Genomic DNA, 18261 nt, shown 5'->3' with positions numbered 1-18261 from the left:
CCAGTTCCGCCTTGCGATCAGCGTGGCCCATGGGCAGCTCCGCCGTCTGCCCACCCCCCACCTCGCATCCCCTCCCTTCCCAGTCTCCTCCCTCTCCCCGCAGCCTTTCATCCTGGGCCAAGGCCTTGGTTGGGGGTGGGCAGCAACCGCAGGACGGGGCAGCCACTGGAACGGGGGCCAAGATGCCTGTGGTGGGGGCCACCCACAGGTCTGGGCTTCGAGGCCAAGACGTCTGGGGCAGTTCCGTGTCCCCAATGGCAATGGGTGGTCAGCCAAACAGTGCGGGCGGAGGTGGGGGGCCCCTCCCATGCCCCCCTCTCCTACCCCCCATCCTGGGCGGCTCCACTCTGAGCCTCTGACGGACGTGCTTCCTGTAATCCTCATTGTTTCGGTGGGGGCGCTGGGATCGGTCCTCTTCGCAGATGAGGAAACCGAAGCAAATCCCTTCACCCTCTCTCAGCCCATTTCCTCATCTGTAAAACGGAATTGGAAGTCACGTGTTTTGAACTCCTGAACCCAAGCTCTTAAAAGCCATGCCCTCTTGCTTTCATGCAAGTATTTTCAAGTAATTAAGCCTAATCATTAAGTATTTAATAGACATTTAAGAGGAATCATTTCCCCCAGCTTTACTGAAATATAACTGGCAACCAACAGAGGGTAAAGGTGTGTTGTATGTTGACTTGATACATTTACAAATTGCAAAGTGATTGCCACCTCCCTGCCTTCACACAGTTACTATTTGTGTTCTTGTGGGGAGAACAGGTAAGATCTGTTCCCTAAGCAGCATTTGAGTATGCATTACATTATTAGCTATAATCACCGTGCTGTACATTATTTCCCCAAACTCGTTAACCTTATAACTGGAAGTTTATGATCTGTGAGCATTGTCTCCCTGTCTCCTCCACCTCCCAGCTCCCGGTACCCTCAAAATCAGCAACTTCCCTGATTTTGTCTTTTTATGGTTCCATATGTAAGTGAGATCACACAGTGTTTGTCTTTCTCTGATTTATTTCACTTAGCATAACGCCTTCGGAGGTCTATCCGTGTTGTCAAGAACGGCAGGGTTTTCTTCTTTCTCAAGGCTGAATAATATTCCATTATATGTCTACATATCACATCTTTTTTATCCACTCATTGGATAAAGAGTGAATGGGTAATTAGGTTATTTCAGTTATCCACTACTGATGGATAGTTAGGTTATTTTCACATCCTGGCTATTGTGCATAATGCTGCAATAATCATGGAAGTGCAAATGTGTCAATAGTAATTTTTTTAAATTAGCCGCAGTGATGCCAGTGACCATGGAGACACGTGGTGAATGTCAGGTTCCAGGAGCAGTTCCAGAAGAGCGATGCTGTTCGTGTATAATTCATGTTTCCCCTCACAATACCTCATCTCTGAGGCTGAACCCAGTTTACCTGTATACCCAATTTACATATGAGGAAACTGAGGCTCGGAGAGACGAAGTAACAGGCTCAAGGTTACCCAGCCACCAAGAGTGGGACACAAACCCGGGCCGTCTGGCTACGGAGGCTGCATCCTTGGCCTTTAACCTTCCTGGCAACCTGATGTCCAAGTTGTACCTTGGATAGGGCTGCCTGTCACCCGCCCAGGAGGGCACTAGTGTTGCCTTCTCAGCTCACCCGGAGGGATCTGGTTTCCACCCACGCTCTTCCCTCTGCCGTGAGAGGTCCCTCTCGGGCCAATTTCAGAGGGTGGGAGTGGGGGGAGACGTGTGCACGGAGCGACGTCTCCAAGCCCCGGGTGTTGGGCGGTGCGGCACAGTTTGTAAAGCATGTCCAGGCAACCAGCGCCTTCCTCTGTCCACGGAGCCAGCTGGGCTCCTCTCTGGGCTTTGTGGGCCCTGGACGCCCTGACCCAGCCACCCGTCCTGCCTGCGTCCCTCTGCGCTCCTTCAGCCCCATCGGGCCACCAGCCCCAGATTCCCACCTCTGCGCTCTTGCCTAGCAAAAGCATCTCGCTCCGCTATAAATCCTCCACACCTTCAGAGCCGAGTTTCAATGCCACCTCTGCCATGAAGTCCACCCTGATTGCCCCCAGCTGAGGAAGACGGGACTTGGGAGAGGGGAAAGGGATGGGTGTTTGTTGAATGCCTGTGCCACGCATGTGACATACTCTCATGCCATTTTACAGTTCATCCTCGCTCCATTTTACAGGAAGAAATAGGGGGGAGGACCCGCCCCGGGTCACACGGCTAGGAAGGCTGAGGTTTTTGGACTCTTGGTCCATCGCTGGATCAGGGTGGACCTTCTTCCTCTTGCCTCCTTCACGGGTGATCCCCGAGGGGGCACCCTGGGCTCTCCCTCCCAGCCGAGGCCAATGGTGCTGACACCTCTCCATTCGAGCCACAAGCAGGGCTGGCTTTTGTTCCTGTCACTCACTTGCTGAGTCAGGGCTCTGTCCCCCGAGGGGCCCTCTCTCCTCCCTGCCTATAAGAGCCTGACCTCGGCCGTTCCCGGGTCTGGCATGTTCTCTGGGTCCGTCTCGGTAAGTCCCTGGGTTGGAGAAGGGGTGGGATTCGAGCTCTGGGTGAGTCTCCTGGGAGGCAGGGGAGTCCCTGGTCCCCAGTCCTGGGGGGATACCACTGAGTCATCCCGAATGCCATCCTCATCGAACCAGGCTCCAGACCTCGAGACCAGTACCTGCGACCGCCGTTTAAAACCCAAATGATTCCTGTAATCTTGCTGCCTCAACTTCCGCTCTTAGAGCCTGCTTTCTGGGTCAGGTGCTGTCTTTGGGAGGCTCTCAAGCTGATCACCTTGGCGCTTGCCAGGGGCACAGCATCCACCCACCCGCAGCCGCGGAAATTCCCCCTACTGAGTAGGTAAAACAGCACAGAGTGGGGTGTAGAGGAATGGGTACATTTTGAGACAGAGAAAGGATGGAAGAAAAGAAGGTATTGGAAAGTGGAGGAGGAGACTGCCCAAAGCCGCACTTTGCCCTTCATCTTGGGCACTTCTGGACCCCACCTGGGTACCCATCTGCCCAAACCAGACTTCAGCTTCAAGGAGGGGAGCAGAGTCGGGGTGGAAGCTTCCTCATCTTCTTCTGCCGCCTAGGAAACGAGCGGCATGTCTCTGCAGTGCACCAAGTCGGCGGGACACTGGAAGGTAGGGAGAGGCGCTGGGTCTGGGGAGGGGGAGGGCACACACAGGTCAGGCCCAGGTCCTGCGGACCCCTGCCCCACCTTCTCTGAATCCCCACCGCACCCCTGGAGCGGGGCAGTAATGAGGGCCCATTTCACGGAGGATGTAGTCGAGGCTCCGAGAGGGAGAGGGTCTTGCCCAAGGTCACACACAGAGGTTCTTGATTTGAACTTGGGACTTCTGGTCCTCGAATTTAACCATCTCTCTGGCAGAAAGCGACAGGTCTTCCCTGTAGTTCAAACAGTGAAGAGTCTGCCTGGAACGCAGGAGACCCGGGTCCGATCCTGGGTTGGGAAGATCCCCTGGAGAAGGGAATGGCAACCCACTCCAGTATTCTTGCCTGGAGAATCCCATGGACGGAGGAGCCTGGCGGGCTACAGTCCATGGAATCACAAAGAGTAGGACTCGACTGAGGAACCAACATCACTATTACTGGCAGAAAAGGCAAACTGGTGATGTTGCACAGTCTCTGGGCATGATTCCTTTGGTTTCCTCTGTGTTAAAAAAAAAAAAAAAAAAAAACCTAAAACCTCTGAATTTGTCTTCAGCGTTTGAAGACCGGGAGAGTTCACAGAGAAGTTCTGGAAGAGGGGTTGACTTGGGGAAATTGGGCTGTTGGTTGCATTACCATGTGGCAGCAATAGGTGGCGCTGAGCAGGGCCTGTGCTCCCGGGGTCTCAGCTCTCACCGTCCCCTCCCTGGACCCTGGAGGCATCTGAGTTTGCCGTCCCAGCATTACCTGGGCTGCCCCACACTGAGTCCTGGGGTGCATCCCTAACCCCTCACCGCCCCGCATTCCCCCCAGCTGCCCAGTACTCTGATGTGGGTCCCCACCTTTTCTCTCCGGCATAGATCGTGGTGTGGGATGAGGAGGGCTTCCAGGGCCGGCGGCATGAGTTCACGGCTGAGTGCCCCAGCGTGCTGGAGCTTGGCTTCGAGACTGTTCGATCTTTGAAAGTGCTGAGTGGCGCGTGAGTCCAGGGGGATCAGAGCTGGGGTTGGGGAGACAGGAAGGTGTCTAGAGAGGGGCGCTGGGACTTATAGGCATTCTAGGTCCTATCTTCCCAGGCTCTAACTGTACTGGTGTGCCTCCGTGGGTCTGAGATGCTGGGGAGCATAAAGGATGGCAGCGTAAGGTTGCACGGGTTGTGCACTGCCCAAATGTAGCTGCGCTGGGGAGGGGCGCCATTCACACAGGGTCTGCCCACTGTATGAGGCAGCCTTGTGGGGGCAGACCTTCAGAATCCAGTGTTGGGTCTGAAATGTCCCTGTTAGGCACAAATCAACAGTCAATATCACTCACCAAGAGTGGAAGGTAACTAGAAATACAGTGAAAAATAATGCTAGTAATTTTTAGTTAACCGTTGCTGCCTGACTGAGGTCTGAGCATGAGATATGTTTTATTTAAAAAGAGGGAGAGAGAGGACTTCCCTGGTGGTCCAGTGGTAAAGAATCTGCCTGTGAAGGCGGGAGATAGGAGTTCGATCCCTGATTGGGGAAGATTCCACATGCTTTGAGGTAGCTAAGTCCACGGGCCACAACTACTGAAGCCCACGCCCTAGGGCCTGTGCTCCAAAACAAGAGAAGCCACCGCAATAAGGAGCCTGCACACCGCAACTAGAGGCCGCTCCTGCCCTCTGCAACTAGAGAAAAGCCCGCAGCAGCAGCGGAGACCCAGCGCAGCCAAACATAAAATAAATTTGAAAAAATTAAAAAGAGAGACGGAGATGAATGAGATGGCCAAGGCTGAAGTCAGCGTATGCTTGAGTCTCATCTACGTGGCCCAGGGGGACAGGTGCGAGGGTGGCAGGTACCTGCAAGGGGCAGGATGCACAGTGGGGCAGTGGGCTTCTCCACGTCGGCACTGTGGATGTTTGGGGTCAGGTAATTCCGTGCTGGGGGCTGCCCAGGGCATGGGAGGACGTTTAGCAGCGTCCCCAGCCTCTACTCACAAATGCCAGTTGCAAATCTCTCTCCTCCTGACTCCCAGCAAGACAACTAACAATGCCTGCAGACATTTTCACTGCCTCCTTGGGTGGGGTGGGGGCCATAGTCACCCCTGCATGACAACCACTGGCCTAGAACTCAGGGTCGGGGCCTCCTAACCTCTCGCACCCTCTCCCCTCTGCCGGCAGGTGGGTGGGTTTTGAGCACGCCGGCTTCCAAGGGCAGCAGTATGTGCTGGAGCGGGGCGAGTACCCATCCTGGGACGCCTGGAGCGGCAACACGTCCTACCCCGCCGAGCGGCTGACCTCCTTCCGGCCCGTGGCCTGCGCCGTGAGTCCCCTGGTCCTTGAGGGCGGGGGTGGGGCGCTGAGCCCCTCCAGGGGGGCTTGGGAATTGGGTGTCCAGAGTTCAGATGCTCGTGTCACTGCTTCAAGCTGTGGCAGTCCCTCCCCTCTCCGAGCCTCAGTGTCTTCATCTTGAAATGGGGCCATAGTACTTAAGTTCTGGGGAGAAAAATGTACACATGGACAGAGCCCACCACAGACATTCCGCCCGTCGGAACTCTGGTTGTGATGTGAACTCCTTCCTGTTTTCTGTCCTTTTCCTTTTTCCGGCCATGCTGTGTGACCTTTGGGATCTTAGTGCCCTGATCGGGGACTGAGCCTGCGCCCTCTGTGTTGGGAGCGTGGAGTCTTAACCTCTGGACCACCAGAGAAGTCCTTGTGTCTCTCTTTTCATGACTCCGGGACCACTGGGAGAGGCTGGGTACCAGAGATGGCAGGGCGACGTGAGAAAGGAGGGTCCTATTTCTTATTCCTAATTCATTGTCAGTGTTCCTGATTTTATATTTTAGCTACTGTTTACAGAGTATGGGTAGAGGTGAGTACTATTACCCCCGTTTTACAGGTGAAAAAACTGAGGCTCAAAAAGGTGTATTTTTCTCCTTCAAAAACAATTTTAATGAATTTTAAATAACTGCAGCACATGTATTTATCTCCTAAAGTTCAGGGAAAAACCCAATATGGCTGAATAAGAAAATAAAAGTCACTTATACCCACACTTCTGAGATAGAAGCCTACTGTTATCAGTACTTGAGATTTCCTTGGTTTCTGTGCTACCCACAGATTCTATCTGCAGTGATTGATGTCCGTATCAATGTCTAGATCTGTGTATCTATACCATCTATAGCTATATATCTACGTATGCACATCATTTGGTTATACAAACTGAATCATAATGAACCTAAAGCTTGGAAACCAGCCTTACCCGCTCTGCAAATATATGCCGGTCACCCTTCGGGTGATTAAATCTCACCTGTGACATTTTCCATGGTGACCTGCCTGGTAACCGTGTTATGGTTGTTCACTGCTCCACAGACAGCCCAGCCACTGCGCCCGCGTGGGGACCTGCGTGGACTCCCCCAGACGCGATCCCTGCCTTTTCCTGGTTTACGAGTTCTGCAGAAGTAGATGTGGTTAATTTCATTTTATAGATGAGGAAACAGGCTCAGAAATGCTGTGGGGCAGGTTTTTTGTCTGTTTAAACTTTTTATTTTGTGTTGGGGTATAGCCGATTTAACAAGGTTGCCATAGTTTCAGATGGACAGGAAGGGACTCGGCCACACATATACATGGATCCATCCTCCCCTAAACTCCCCTCCCATCCAGGCTGCCGCAGGACATGGAGCAGAGTTCCGTGTGCTCTACAGTAGGACCTTGGTGGTTATCCATTTTGAATATGGCAGTGTGTACATGTCCACCCCAAACTCCCTAACGATCCCATCCCTCCGTCTTTCCCCTCTGGCAAGCATGAAGTTCGTTCTCTAAGTCTGTGAGTCTCTTCCTGTTTTGTAAGATAAGTTCATTGGCATCGTTTCTTCTTTGATTCCACATATAAGGAATGTTACATTGCATTTCCTCCTCTGTCTGACTTACTTCACTCAGTATGACGCTCTCCAGGTCCATTCGTGTTGCTGCAAATGGCATTACTTCCTTCTTTTTAATGGCTGAGTAATATTCCACCGTATATATGTGGGGCATGTTTTTAAGCTCAGTCAGCTGACATGTGGAGAACCAGGATTTGAACCCAGATCTCCACACCCTTCTCTTAACCCTAGTGTAACACTCCAGCTTACTCCCTGATCCCCTGCTGCGGGCTGTCACATTGATTTTTTTGATTCTTTTCTTTTTTTCTTTTATCACCAAGGCTTGTTGTCCTTGTTTATTTTGTGTGAATTTCTGGAAGCTTTTGTCTCTTGTAAGGTTTCCAGTGCCTGTTGCCTTATTGTCCTTCCAGAGGGCTGGTGAGGAAGGCTGGTTTTTGGAGACGAGAGCCGGGGTGCTGGGGCCGGCTGGGGCTTCCGGCTGGCACCCTGATGCTCCGACTCTGTTCCCTGTGCCTGCAGAACCACCGTGACTCGAGGCTGACCATCTTCGAGCAGGAGAACTTCCTGGGCAGGAAAGGAGAGCTGAGTGATGACTACCCCTCCCTCCAGGCCATGGGCTGGGATGGCAATGAAGTGGGCTCCTTCCACGTCCACTCGGGGGCGTAAGTGGATCGAGGCAGGGACGGAGAGGAGGTTGAGTGGGCGGGGGGACACCTCCTGAGGAACCTACAAAGGTCCAATGAGGGACCATGGCCTAATCTGGAGGAGATGTCAGACCGCCCCCTTTGCAGTGAAGATTGGGCTGAGACCTGGACGATAAATTTTAAGTCGACCAGGCAAAGAAGGGCTGGAGCGGTGTTGCTGGCAGGCGGAAGCGCATGATCAAAAAGATTCCAGTGGCGGGCAGAGCAGGGCGTGTTCTGGGCAGGAGCGCCCGGGGGACTGGCATGTGCTCGCAGCCTCGGGGCCCCCTGGGTCTGCTGTGGTCGCCAAGCTGGTGCCTCTCGAAAGGTAACGGTCTGCCCCTTCCCCTTTCCAGCTGGGTCTGCTCCCAGTTTCCTGGCTATCGAGGCTTTCAGTACGTGCTCGAGTGTGACCACCACTCAGGCGACTATAAGCACTTCCGGGAGTGGGGCTCTCACGCCCAGACCTTCCAGGTGCAGAGCATCCGAAGGATCCAGCAGTGAGCAGGGGGTCGGCGCTGAGCGGGGGACGCGCGCTTGTCTGCAACAGAGGGACCGCGGACGCTGCTGCCTGCTCTCCCCTCTGCCGGCCCGTCACCCGTATGCACCCAGTTAACCCCGTGGGCCAGTCCACGCACAGTCAGCACGAAAAACTAAAAGTGATACTAAAATAAAAGGTCTAGTGTTACCCTGTGGTTTTCCATTTTGTGAATCCTTTCAGAGGATCCAAGGGTAGCTTTGTTGATTTTCTCGGTCGTTCGTCTGTGTTTCATTTCACTGAGTTTTGCTCTTATCCTTCCTGGTTTTCATCTTATATTATTTTGGGTTTACTTTATTCATCTGTGGTCTAGCTTTTAAAGGCAGACCCTTGAGTCATTAATTATGGCCCCTCCCCCCATATGGGTTTCCCTGGTGGCTCAGATGGTAAGGAATCTGCCCACAGTGCAGGAGACCTGGGTTCCATCCCTGGGTTGGGAAGATCCCCGGAGAAGGGAATGGCTACCCACCCACTCCAGTATTCTTGCCTGGAGAATCTCAGGGACGGAGGAGCCTGGCGGGCTACGGCCCAGCGTCGCAGAGTCAGACACGGCTGAGTGACTAACTCACACACACCACATAGTGAACCTTCCCGGGTGGCTCAGCGGTAAAGGATCTGCCTGCGATGCAGGAGCCTCAGGTTGGATCTCTGGGTGGCGAGGCTCTCTGGAGGAGGGCACGGCAACCCACTCCTGTATTCTTGCCTGGAGAATCCCGTGGGCAGAGGAGCCTGGCGGGCTGCAGTCCATGGGTTTGAGAAGAGTCAGACGCTGCTGAAGCGACTTAGCACGCACCCGCGCACGCTCGCCCATATAGTCAGAGTTAAGACTCTCCCTACGACCACTGCATTACCTGCTTCTCGGGAATTGTGATTTGATGTGTTTCCATTGTCACTCAGTTTGATATTTTCCCGTCTCCCTTATGAGTTCTTCTTTGATCCATGGGTTACTTAGGGATATGCTATCTGAATATTAGGGATTTCCTACATATTTTATTGTTATTGGTTTGTTAATTGTGATCAGAGAACATACTCAAGATGTCAATATTCTAATGAAACTTATTTCATGGCCCAGATTATGGTCTATTTCTGATAGACTTGAAAACTTTAAAATCTTGCCATCGTTAGGTATAGTGTTCTATAAATGTGGACTAGGTCAAGTTGGTTCACAACTTTGATAGGATTTTTCTATATCCTTGCCAATTGTTTCAAAATTAGTTTTGTTTTTTCTTTTAATCAATCACTCAGAAAGGGCTGTAAATATCTCCTACAATGATTTGGGCTTTATCTGCTTCTATCTTTAGTTTTGTTCATTTTTGTCTCCTGATTTTTTTTCCTTCAAGAACCTAGCTGCTGTTTACTGAAAGTGAAAGTCACTTAGTTGTGTCCGATTCTTGGCGACCCCATGGACTATACAGTCCATGGAATTCTGCAGGCCAGAATTCTGGACTGCATAGCCTATCCTTTCTCCAGTGGATCTTCCCAACCCAGGGATCGAACCTAGGTCTCTGGCGTGGCAGGAGGATTCGTTACCTGCTGAGTTACCAGGGAAGGTGCACGTACATTTATTTATTTTTAAATGTTTTATTTTATATTGGGATGTAGTAGATTAACAATGTGATAGTTCCAGGTGGGCAGTCCTAAGGGACTCGGTCATACATATACAGGTATCCGTTCTCCCACCAAACTCAGGTGCACGTTCAGGTTGCTCTCTTCCCAACAAACTGTCCTAAGCGTGTGTTATTTTTAAAGCCATGCATGGAGGGAGCCAGTCCTCTCCCCTAAAGCTTCATACCTTCCTTTTTTCTCTCCCCAGTTCTTTCTCACGCATACTACCCTGGAGTCACATTTAACACCTTCCTCCTTAAAGGTTTTTAAAACAAGGAAAGGAACGCCCCATTCCTTTTGCAGCCCGAGCGGCCAGATCTGTACTCACACTTCCTCGCCCCAGCCTGCCCCGCCCTTACTCTTTCTCCTGGCTCTTTGTATACGGATTGTCTTAACAATCATAAGCCATCTGGTTATTTTCCGGACTGTCTTCCTCTGTCATAAGTAAGTCTGATAGAGTCAGGAAGGGGTGGGGTTCTGAACCGCCTGTTGGAAAAGATAACATTATCTGGCTCCGGAAGGGGAGGACAGTGTTTGGGAACACCGGCACTTTTAGTCATTTTTTTAACCCCTCTTTGTGGTATCCCGATCATTCAAACAGCCACGTGCCTGGGACCTCCTGGGCCCCCAGGCCCTGGCAAACGGTAAACAAGAGACACAAAACCGTTTCTCTCACGCAGTTGGGTGGGGAAGGCAGACAAGTGCCCAGTGGACCACGACCTCCTGGGATGGGTGCTGTGATGGGAGGTTCGGGCGTGCAGGGCACATAAGCAAGGACCTCAGTCCCTGATGGGAGAGGGCTGGCAGGCAGTTCTTCCCTGGAGTTTACGCTGCTCTGACCTCTCCTCCGGACTCCATCCCTGGGTACCAGTTCCCTCCTCGACACCTCCACGCGGATGCCTGATGTACATCCCAAACAGAATCCATCCACAACCCAAGCCACACGGTTCCAGCTGTGTGGGCCCAGACCTTCGGAATAATCCAAACTCTCTCACACCCCACAGTCCAATGCCTGGCAAATCCTGGTGTCTGCACCTTCAGCATGTACTAGAACCCAAGCCCGAGTCGCCATCTCTGTTGCTCCGACGTTGGTCCAAGCCCTTCTCCCTCCCTCCCCCTCAGTCTCCCAGGTCCCACTTTGCCTCCGAACAACCTGTTCTCCAGGCTTCCCTGGTAGCTCAGTGGTCGAGAATCTGCCTGCAATGCAGGAGATGCAGGTTCGATCCCTGGGTTGGAAAGATCCCCTGGAGATGGGAATGGCTACCCACTCCAGTATTTTTGCCTGGGAAATCCCACGGACAGAGGAGCCTGGCGGGCCGCAGTCCATGGGGTTCGAGAAGAGTCAGACACGACTTAGTGACTGCATAACAACAATCTCTTCTCCACCCCGCAGCCAGGGTGGTCCCGTTAAACACGTAACGTGGGCGACTCCCTGGCAGCCCAGTGCTTAAGACTCTGTGCTCTCAGAGCAGGCAGCGTGGGTTCAATCCCCGGTTGAGGAATTATGATCCCACAGGCTGCAAGTGTGGCAAAAAGAAAGAAATGTAAGCTTGACCTTTGTTCCCCTGCTAAAACCCTGCCACACTTCCCACCCCACCCCAAGAACAAAACAAATCAGTATTTCCTAGTCCGACGAGGCTGGCCGTGGTCTGCCTCCCCCGGGGTCTCTCTGACCTCATGTCGCTGTAGTGATGCCTTCCTTAAACATCCCAGGTGTATTCATTTGCTACGTTTGCCAAAACCAGGTAGCACAGACTGGGGTGCTCTAGACAACAGAAATCTACTTTCTCACGGTTCTGGAGGCCGGAAGTTGATGATCAGGGTGCCACCGGCTGGTCTCTGGGGAGGGCTCTCTCCTGGGCTTGCAGACAGCCGCCTTCTCCCTGTGTCCTCACGAGGACATTCCTCTGTGTGTGAACCCCTGGTGCTTCTTCCTCCTCTTATGAGGACCCCAGTCTTCTTGGATGAAAGCCCCACCCTAACAGCCTGACTTAATGATCTCTTGACACACCTTTTCTCCAAATATCCTTATATTCTGGGGTCTTGGGGGTTGGACTTCAACTTGTGAATTTTGAGAGGAAGCGTTTCAGTCCAGGAGACCAGGTTTGTTCCCACCTGTGGGTTTGGGTTCAGTTTTTTAAAATTTATTTGACGGCTCCAGGTCTTAGTTGAGGCACATGGGATGTAGCTCCCTGACCAGGGGTGGAAGCTGGGCCCCCTGCCCTCCCGCTGACCCTTTCACTTAGAATCACGTGTTCATAGACTTTCAGACTCGGAAGGAACTTCTCTTATCAAGTCAGTGTTTCTCAAGCTTTTCTCCATTATTGCTCCCCCTCAGTCTTTTCAGACATTGTTTCCAAACTGCTTCCTCTTTTGCCAATGGAATCTTAATACCACAGGTATTAATATAATGATATTATATTATGTTATATTAATATTATATTAATATAGTGATATTATATTAATATAATGATAATATATTAATATCCATGTTCATCATATATGTATATCTGTGCTTCATACATAAAAATAATAATGTTTGGGGTTTTTTTGGTTTCATTTGCTCCTCAAGTACCCATTTTCACTTCTCTGGGGGTACTATTGCCCCCATTCTACTGAACAAGTGCTCAGTTGTGTCTGATTCTTTGTGACCACCTGGATTGCAGCCCACCAGGCTCCTCTGTCCATGGAATTCTCCAGGCAAGAATACTGGAGTGGGCTGCTACTTCTCCAGGGCATCTTCCCAACCTAGGGATTGAATATGCATCTCCTACATTGCAGGAGGATTCTTTACCTGCTGAACCATTGGGGAAGCCCCGTTTCCAATGTATAACATAGTCACGTCTCTTTTTATTATTAAATTAAATTTATTTATTTAGTTTTTTTGGCCATACCACGTGGCTTGTGGGATCTTGGTTTTAAGACCAGGGACTGAACCCGGGCCCTCAGTTAGGATTTATCAATGACTGTTTTACAGGTATTGTTACTTTGTTCCTTGAAAAAAAAATTATGTCCTGTAGCTTTGGGTACTGTTGGTGTCTACAGGGCATAAATACTCACAGCTGGCCAGAGTTTAATGTGAATTCTGACTCTCTCAGTCCATGGGGTTGCAGAGAGTCCAGCATGGCTGAGTGACTGAACAACAATAGCAAATGACTCTCTGGGAGAATATTCAGAGTTTTTCAAAAGTGCCTAACACACAACTATTATTATCTTTTATTTTTTTTTTTTTGGTGGAGCATCTTGCGTCATGAATGACTTGAGGAATATAGTGGGAAATGGGGCAGTTAAGTGTGATAGTCATTCACAGCCTAGTATGAATTAGCTTGGAGTGTTTAGGTCCCAGCATTCAGCAGGACTTTAGGAAGCGCACTGCGGAGATGCTAAGTGTTGTTATGGGGGCAGGCGTACTGTCCAGGACGTGGTCTCATGGTCAGTCCTAGGGAAAGGGCACTAGGAAGACACGGGGATGAGGACAACTTAGAGAGAGGGCCTGAAGTCAGTCTCTGCGGATTCTGAGGTTTTGCTAAGGCTTTGGATGGGGGTTGGGTCTGGTCGCCATTTTCCAACTAGAAATGTCTCCACACTGAGCCCCTAGAAAGCTCTGGATGTAGGGAAGTCGTACCCCTAAAGCTGTACCTTCCACAGGGGTGACTGTCTGACCCTGATAGTTCTGAGTTGGTACCACGCCTGGGGACAGAGGCCATCACAGCTGTGGACACGCATCCTGGGCTCACCAGCTTGTCACCTCAGTCTTCTCGTCTGTTAGCTGGGGAAACACAAGGCCCACCCCTTTGCTTGTGAAAAGTTAAAGGACATATTATATATGCCTGTGCCCAGAACACACACAAGGTACTCGATAAGCTCTCAGGAAAACTTGGTGGAAGTTGTTGGTATCATTTTCAGTATTGTTATTAGTATTACTTTAACTTTCTCTTTCTTTTGGCTGATAGTCCTCTATCTTCACCCCAACCCCCTTAACAACCTTCCTCATAACAATGACAATGATGATAATATTGATGATATATTTCTTTCATCTGGGATATAATTTAAACCTCACAGTAACTCCTTGACATTATCATTATCCCCATAAAACTCATCAAGAACTTGAGGCTCAGAGGCTCAGAGAGGTCAAGCAACTTGCCTGAGGTTACCCAGCCCTCAAGAGCATTGAGCTCACTGTGGGTTGTATAAAGCTTCATGGAGCGTTAAAGAGATACTAGGCACAATGGAATTTGTAAACAGTAAATTAATTGCTAGGTTCATGTCCTTCTTTGAAATAGTTAAGAAAGTAACCCCTCACACTTTAGTATGAATAACCGGGGAGGGGAACTTCTCATCTATCCTAGGTAAGCTGTGTGTCCCTAGGGGTCAAAGCAGGCCATATTTGCTGACTGAAAGAATGGGGGGGAGCCTCACTGGAATTTGATGGCAGCCCTACTAAAAGCCAGTCCCAGTCAGAGCCAGAGTGAGGCTGGCAACTATAAAAAATGGAACCCCAGATGTGAGATGACGGCTGGAGTGACAGGCAATAAAGAGACAATTTGTCAGGGGTGATCATGGGAGGGGAGGAAAGGGAGCATGAAATTATTTTTCCTATCTTGCCAGAAGACCAATTCTCCTAGGTTATAAAGGAAGGGGCACTTGAATTATTGATGCTGTTTGTTCAGAAGTGACTGTTAGCACAGAGCACCCGTCATGCAGATCCCCACGCGTGGTGCATGTGACCCACCACCAGGTCTGGGACTGCGGGTCTCGCCAGCATCCTCTTGGCCCAGAGAGGGGAAGGGACTTGTCTAAGGCCCCGCAGCAAGCACCATCCACGAGGCTGCTCCGAAGCCTCCTGCCTGCCTGTCTGGTGCTTCCTCTGGTCTACAGGCTCCTCACCCTTAATGAGTCACTTTCTTCCCCACCCCCCACCCTGGGAGCACAGAGGCCCTGACACAGATGACGGTGGGAAAGGTCAGACAGAAAGTAAAGAAACCACCCAGAATGAAAGGAGGTGAGAAGTGGAAGATCTGACACGTCTTGGGTGTGTTTCTGAGAGGGAGGGAAGGAGGGAGAGCGAAGAAAGAAGGGAGAGGAGGGAGCTTTTTTCCTGAATCCTGCCAGAAGCGGCTGCGTGGAACACCTATTCATCAACCAGAGCAGTGATGGCTACAGTAACGGAGCTCATCACCGCAGGCCTTTGTTAAGAAACGGCATCTACTGAGGTCTGCTTCTAGCTGGTCACAGGGCCAGACTCTCAACCGCCGCCCCCTCCCCACCCCCCAGGCCATCGCCCCTCCAGGCCATCGCCCCCCCAGCTCACTAACCGAGGGACTTGAGCCCAGAAGCCCCCACTCCACCCCACGTGCCTCACTGCGGCGGGGAGCCGAGTCTGGCACAAGCCCCCACGGTGGGTGGTGGCCCCCGATCCCTACTTCCTAGGGCTGTTTGCCCGTCGCCTATCTACAAGACTGGTGGAGGGGAAATATCGCAGGGCGAGGAGGCTCTTTTCCTGCCTGTCTTCCTCTCTGGGCCGAGTCCGCGGAGGACTCGCCTGATTCCAGAGGTGAGAACACCGGCGGTCCAGGTAATAGTCACCGTGATTGGTCCAAGGGATGGGCGTGTGATCCAGGGGAGCCAATGAGAGGCTGCTCTGGAACTTTGGTTGGAACCATGTGGAAGGAGACGCTTTCTGCACGCTAGGCTTGTGAAGTGACAGGTGTAAGACTGGGACTTGCCTTCGAAGGCAATATGAAAGCAAAACCAGGCAGGGGAAGCCCTAGCGGCGAGAAATGAGTCCCACCATCCTGTTATGCAAATACACCCTGTGCTTTTTATCACATGAACCGAAAAACACCTTCTCCCTGTGTGTTTTTTCTTTTTTTAAGATGTTTTAAGATGGGTTTGTCATCGACAGTTGAACAGGTCCTGGCTCTTTGAACTCCCCTAAACCCATGAGAAGAAACAGAAGAGCTGACCACTTCCTCCCTTGCCCCTAATCGGGGGCCCCTGTGGCTTTTCTTTTGGGCCCCCTTTTTTCTCACCTGTGTCTTAGGAGCTCTTGTTCTTTCACCCCTCCTGGCTGTTCTTGACCTTAGTGACCACGATCTCTCCAACGCTGGCTCAGTCTCCTCTTCCCCAGCAAAGGCGTTATCAACCCCTTGTTCGGGTAAGAAGACAAGCGGATCCGTGCAGGTGAACGTGCTCTTTTGCGCAGAGAATGGGAAGCAGGGCTGAGACTCAAACCAGGGACTCGCGACACTCTGGCCAGGGTTCTTCCTCCTTCCTCTACGAGGAAGCAGGGCAGTCTGACCTAGCCCGAGACCGATTTCTTCACTGAGGTTCAACCGAAAGTTCCACACTAGTTCACCGAGGTAGCTCAGGCGCTTCCCGGCCCCTCCAGCCCACCGGGCCACCGTGGGAATCTAACTTCCACCCGAGACCTGCGCCGCACCGCCATCTGGTGGTCACATGTGAAAACACACCTCCTAGAGGCTGCCAGGGGATGGTTCTACCCTGGGGCGGGTGGAGGGGAGGGAAGGGGCGGTGGAATAGGGATTGGTGGGACAATGTCTAGGAATTTTGGAATCTGAGACTTCATTAGGGGCCTGATGGTCCTCCTCTGTTTCTCTGCCACAGCTGTGTCTCTAGCTTCCTTTCTCCTTGTAGTCCTTGGATACCTTTGGAAGGAACTGCATTCCCTCCTCTCCTTTACTGCCAGGATGCTCGGGACCAAAGTACAATCCACCCTTAGCAACTAGGCAGTACCAGGTGGCAAGCGTTTGGAGGAGGAGCTTAATCCCTGACTCCATTTTCCTTTCTTTGAGCCGCATTTTCTCTATTGTATATTTAGTTCTCTGCCTGGGCTTGAGGGCATCCTTAATCTTTTTTAAAAAATATTTTTAAATTAAAAAAAAATCTATTTATTTTTTGGCTGTGGTGGGCCTTCATTGTGTCACAAGGGCGTTCTCTACTTGCAGCGAGCAGGGGCTACCCTTCATTGCAGGGCAGAGGCTTCTCATTGCAATGGTGTCTCTTGCTGTGGAACACGGGCAATAAGGGGCGCAGGCTTCAGCAATCGCGGTGTGTGGGCTCAGCAGTTGTGTCGCACAGGCTTAGCTACTGCCCGGCATTTGGGATCTTCCCAGATCAGGAATTGAAATTGTGTCCCCTGCATCGAAAGGCAGATTCTTAAACACTGGACCGCCAGGGAGGCCCCTGAGGGTTTGCTTATAAGCCACCTTGCGTGTGTGTGTGTGTGTGTGTGTGTGTTAGTCACTCAGTCGTGTCTTTGCGACTTTACGACCCCATGGACTGTAGCCCACCAGGCTCCTCTGTCCATGGAATACTCCAGGCAAAAATACTGGAGTAGGTAGGCATTCCATTCTGCAGGGGACCTTCCTGACCCAGGGATCGAACCCAGGTCTCCTGCATTGCAGGCAGATTCTTTACCATCTGAGCCATCAGGGAAGCCCAATAAACCACTTTAATTTCCTTCTTTGCGGGTGACAGGGCTGACAAAGCAGGGTTAAAAATTCAGAAAGAGCTTCCTACCTTCTACAGGCCTTGGTTCCCCCCTATAAAGTGGGCACAAGAACCCCTGCCCTGTAGGGTTCTGTGGGCGTTTGCGGAGATGCCCGTGCCTGCCCCGTTTCCCATCTCGGCACCTGCACCCCGCACCGGGCTCTCTGCTGCTTGCCTGGGGCAGGCCGGGATGCAGAGAGGACCCAGGGCTCAGATCACGGGGCCTCCACTCCCACTCCGTGCTCTGCAGACCCACTGGGCACCTGCTGGAGCCTGGTGCCCTGAGCCCCGCCCCTGTCTACCTCCTGGAGGACTTCTGGCCTCCAGAACTTTCTGCCTCCTGTTTGCAGATGCCACCGCATTCCCAGCTGATCTGCGGAGAGTCCAGATGCATCTCATAAATAAAGAATGTGCTGTTCCTGCAGAATGGCTGCGGCGTGGCCGCGCGGGTGTGGGGAGGTGGGTGGACGGGGCTGAGGGAGGCAGGGAGGACTGCATGGGCTGCTGGTCCCAGACCAGTGGGGGGGTCAGTCTGAGAGCCTGGGAAGGTGTAATGGGGCCGGATCTGGACGCAGACTGCTGGGGCTGAATCTTGGCTCAGACACCTCCTAGCTGTGTCCCTCAGCTTCAATTTCCTTGTCTATAAAATGGGGATAATATCAGTACTGGTGCCATGGGCTGTTACGGCTATTGCACTTCAAGCGTTTAGCCCAGGAGCTGGAACACAGTAAATGCTATTATTTGTCCCCAATTTCCTTAGTCTTCTTCTTCAAGAGCTTTGCATTTGCGTCTGCTCTGGGGATCGGTGAGGATGGGGTTCACACTGCGTCTGAGTCAGGGGAGGAGATGACAGGCTGTAGGAGAGGGTGGACCCAGGGAGAGGGGCTCGGGGCGACAGCAGTAGTTGTTTGGAGCGAGGGATGA

General features: G+C 51.8%; 1 protein-coding gene across 1 annotated transcript; it reads left to right on the top strand.

The window, feature by feature from the left end:
- Positions 1 to 2487: 2487 nt before the first annotated feature.
- CRYBA4 (crystallin beta A4) lies at positions 2488 to 8186 on the top strand. The gene is made up of 6 exons (XM_065904857.1): positions 2488 to 2508; positions 3081 to 3131; positions 4020 to 4138; positions 5303 to 5444; positions 7519 to 7661; positions 8039 to 8186. Exons 1-6 carry the CDS (start codon positions 2488 to 2490, stop codon positions 8184 to 8186), a joined length of 624 nt encoding a protein of 207 aa, XP_065760929.1.
- The last annotated feature ends 10075 nt before the right edge of the window (positions 8187 to 18261 follow it).

Source organism: Muntiacus reevesi, chromosome 13, assembly GCF_963930625.1.
Source record: "Muntiacus reevesi chromosome 13, mMunRee1.1, whole genome shotgun sequence".
In the NCBI taxonomy this organism is placed as follows: domain Eukaryota; kingdom Metazoa; phylum Chordata; class Mammalia; order Artiodactyla; family Cervidae; genus Muntiacus; species Muntiacus reevesi.
The sequence above is the reverse complement of the archived record's forward strand: the minus strand, read 5'-3'. Positions and strand labels throughout refer to the sequence as shown.

Bases quoted from the DNA above. Each gene is read 5' to 3' on its own strand.
- CRYBA4 (XM_065904857.1), top strand. From the start codon at position 2,488: ATGTTCTCTGGGTCCGTCTCG. The intron at 5,445-7,518 runs GTGAGTCCCCTG...CTGTGCCTGCAG, and splicing joins TCCGGCCCGTGGCCTGCGCC to AACCACCGTGACTCGAGGCT. The intron at 7,662-8,038 runs GTAAGTGGATCG...TCCCCTTTCCAG, and splicing joins TTCCACGTCCACTCGGGGGC to CTGGGTCTGCTCCCAGTTTC.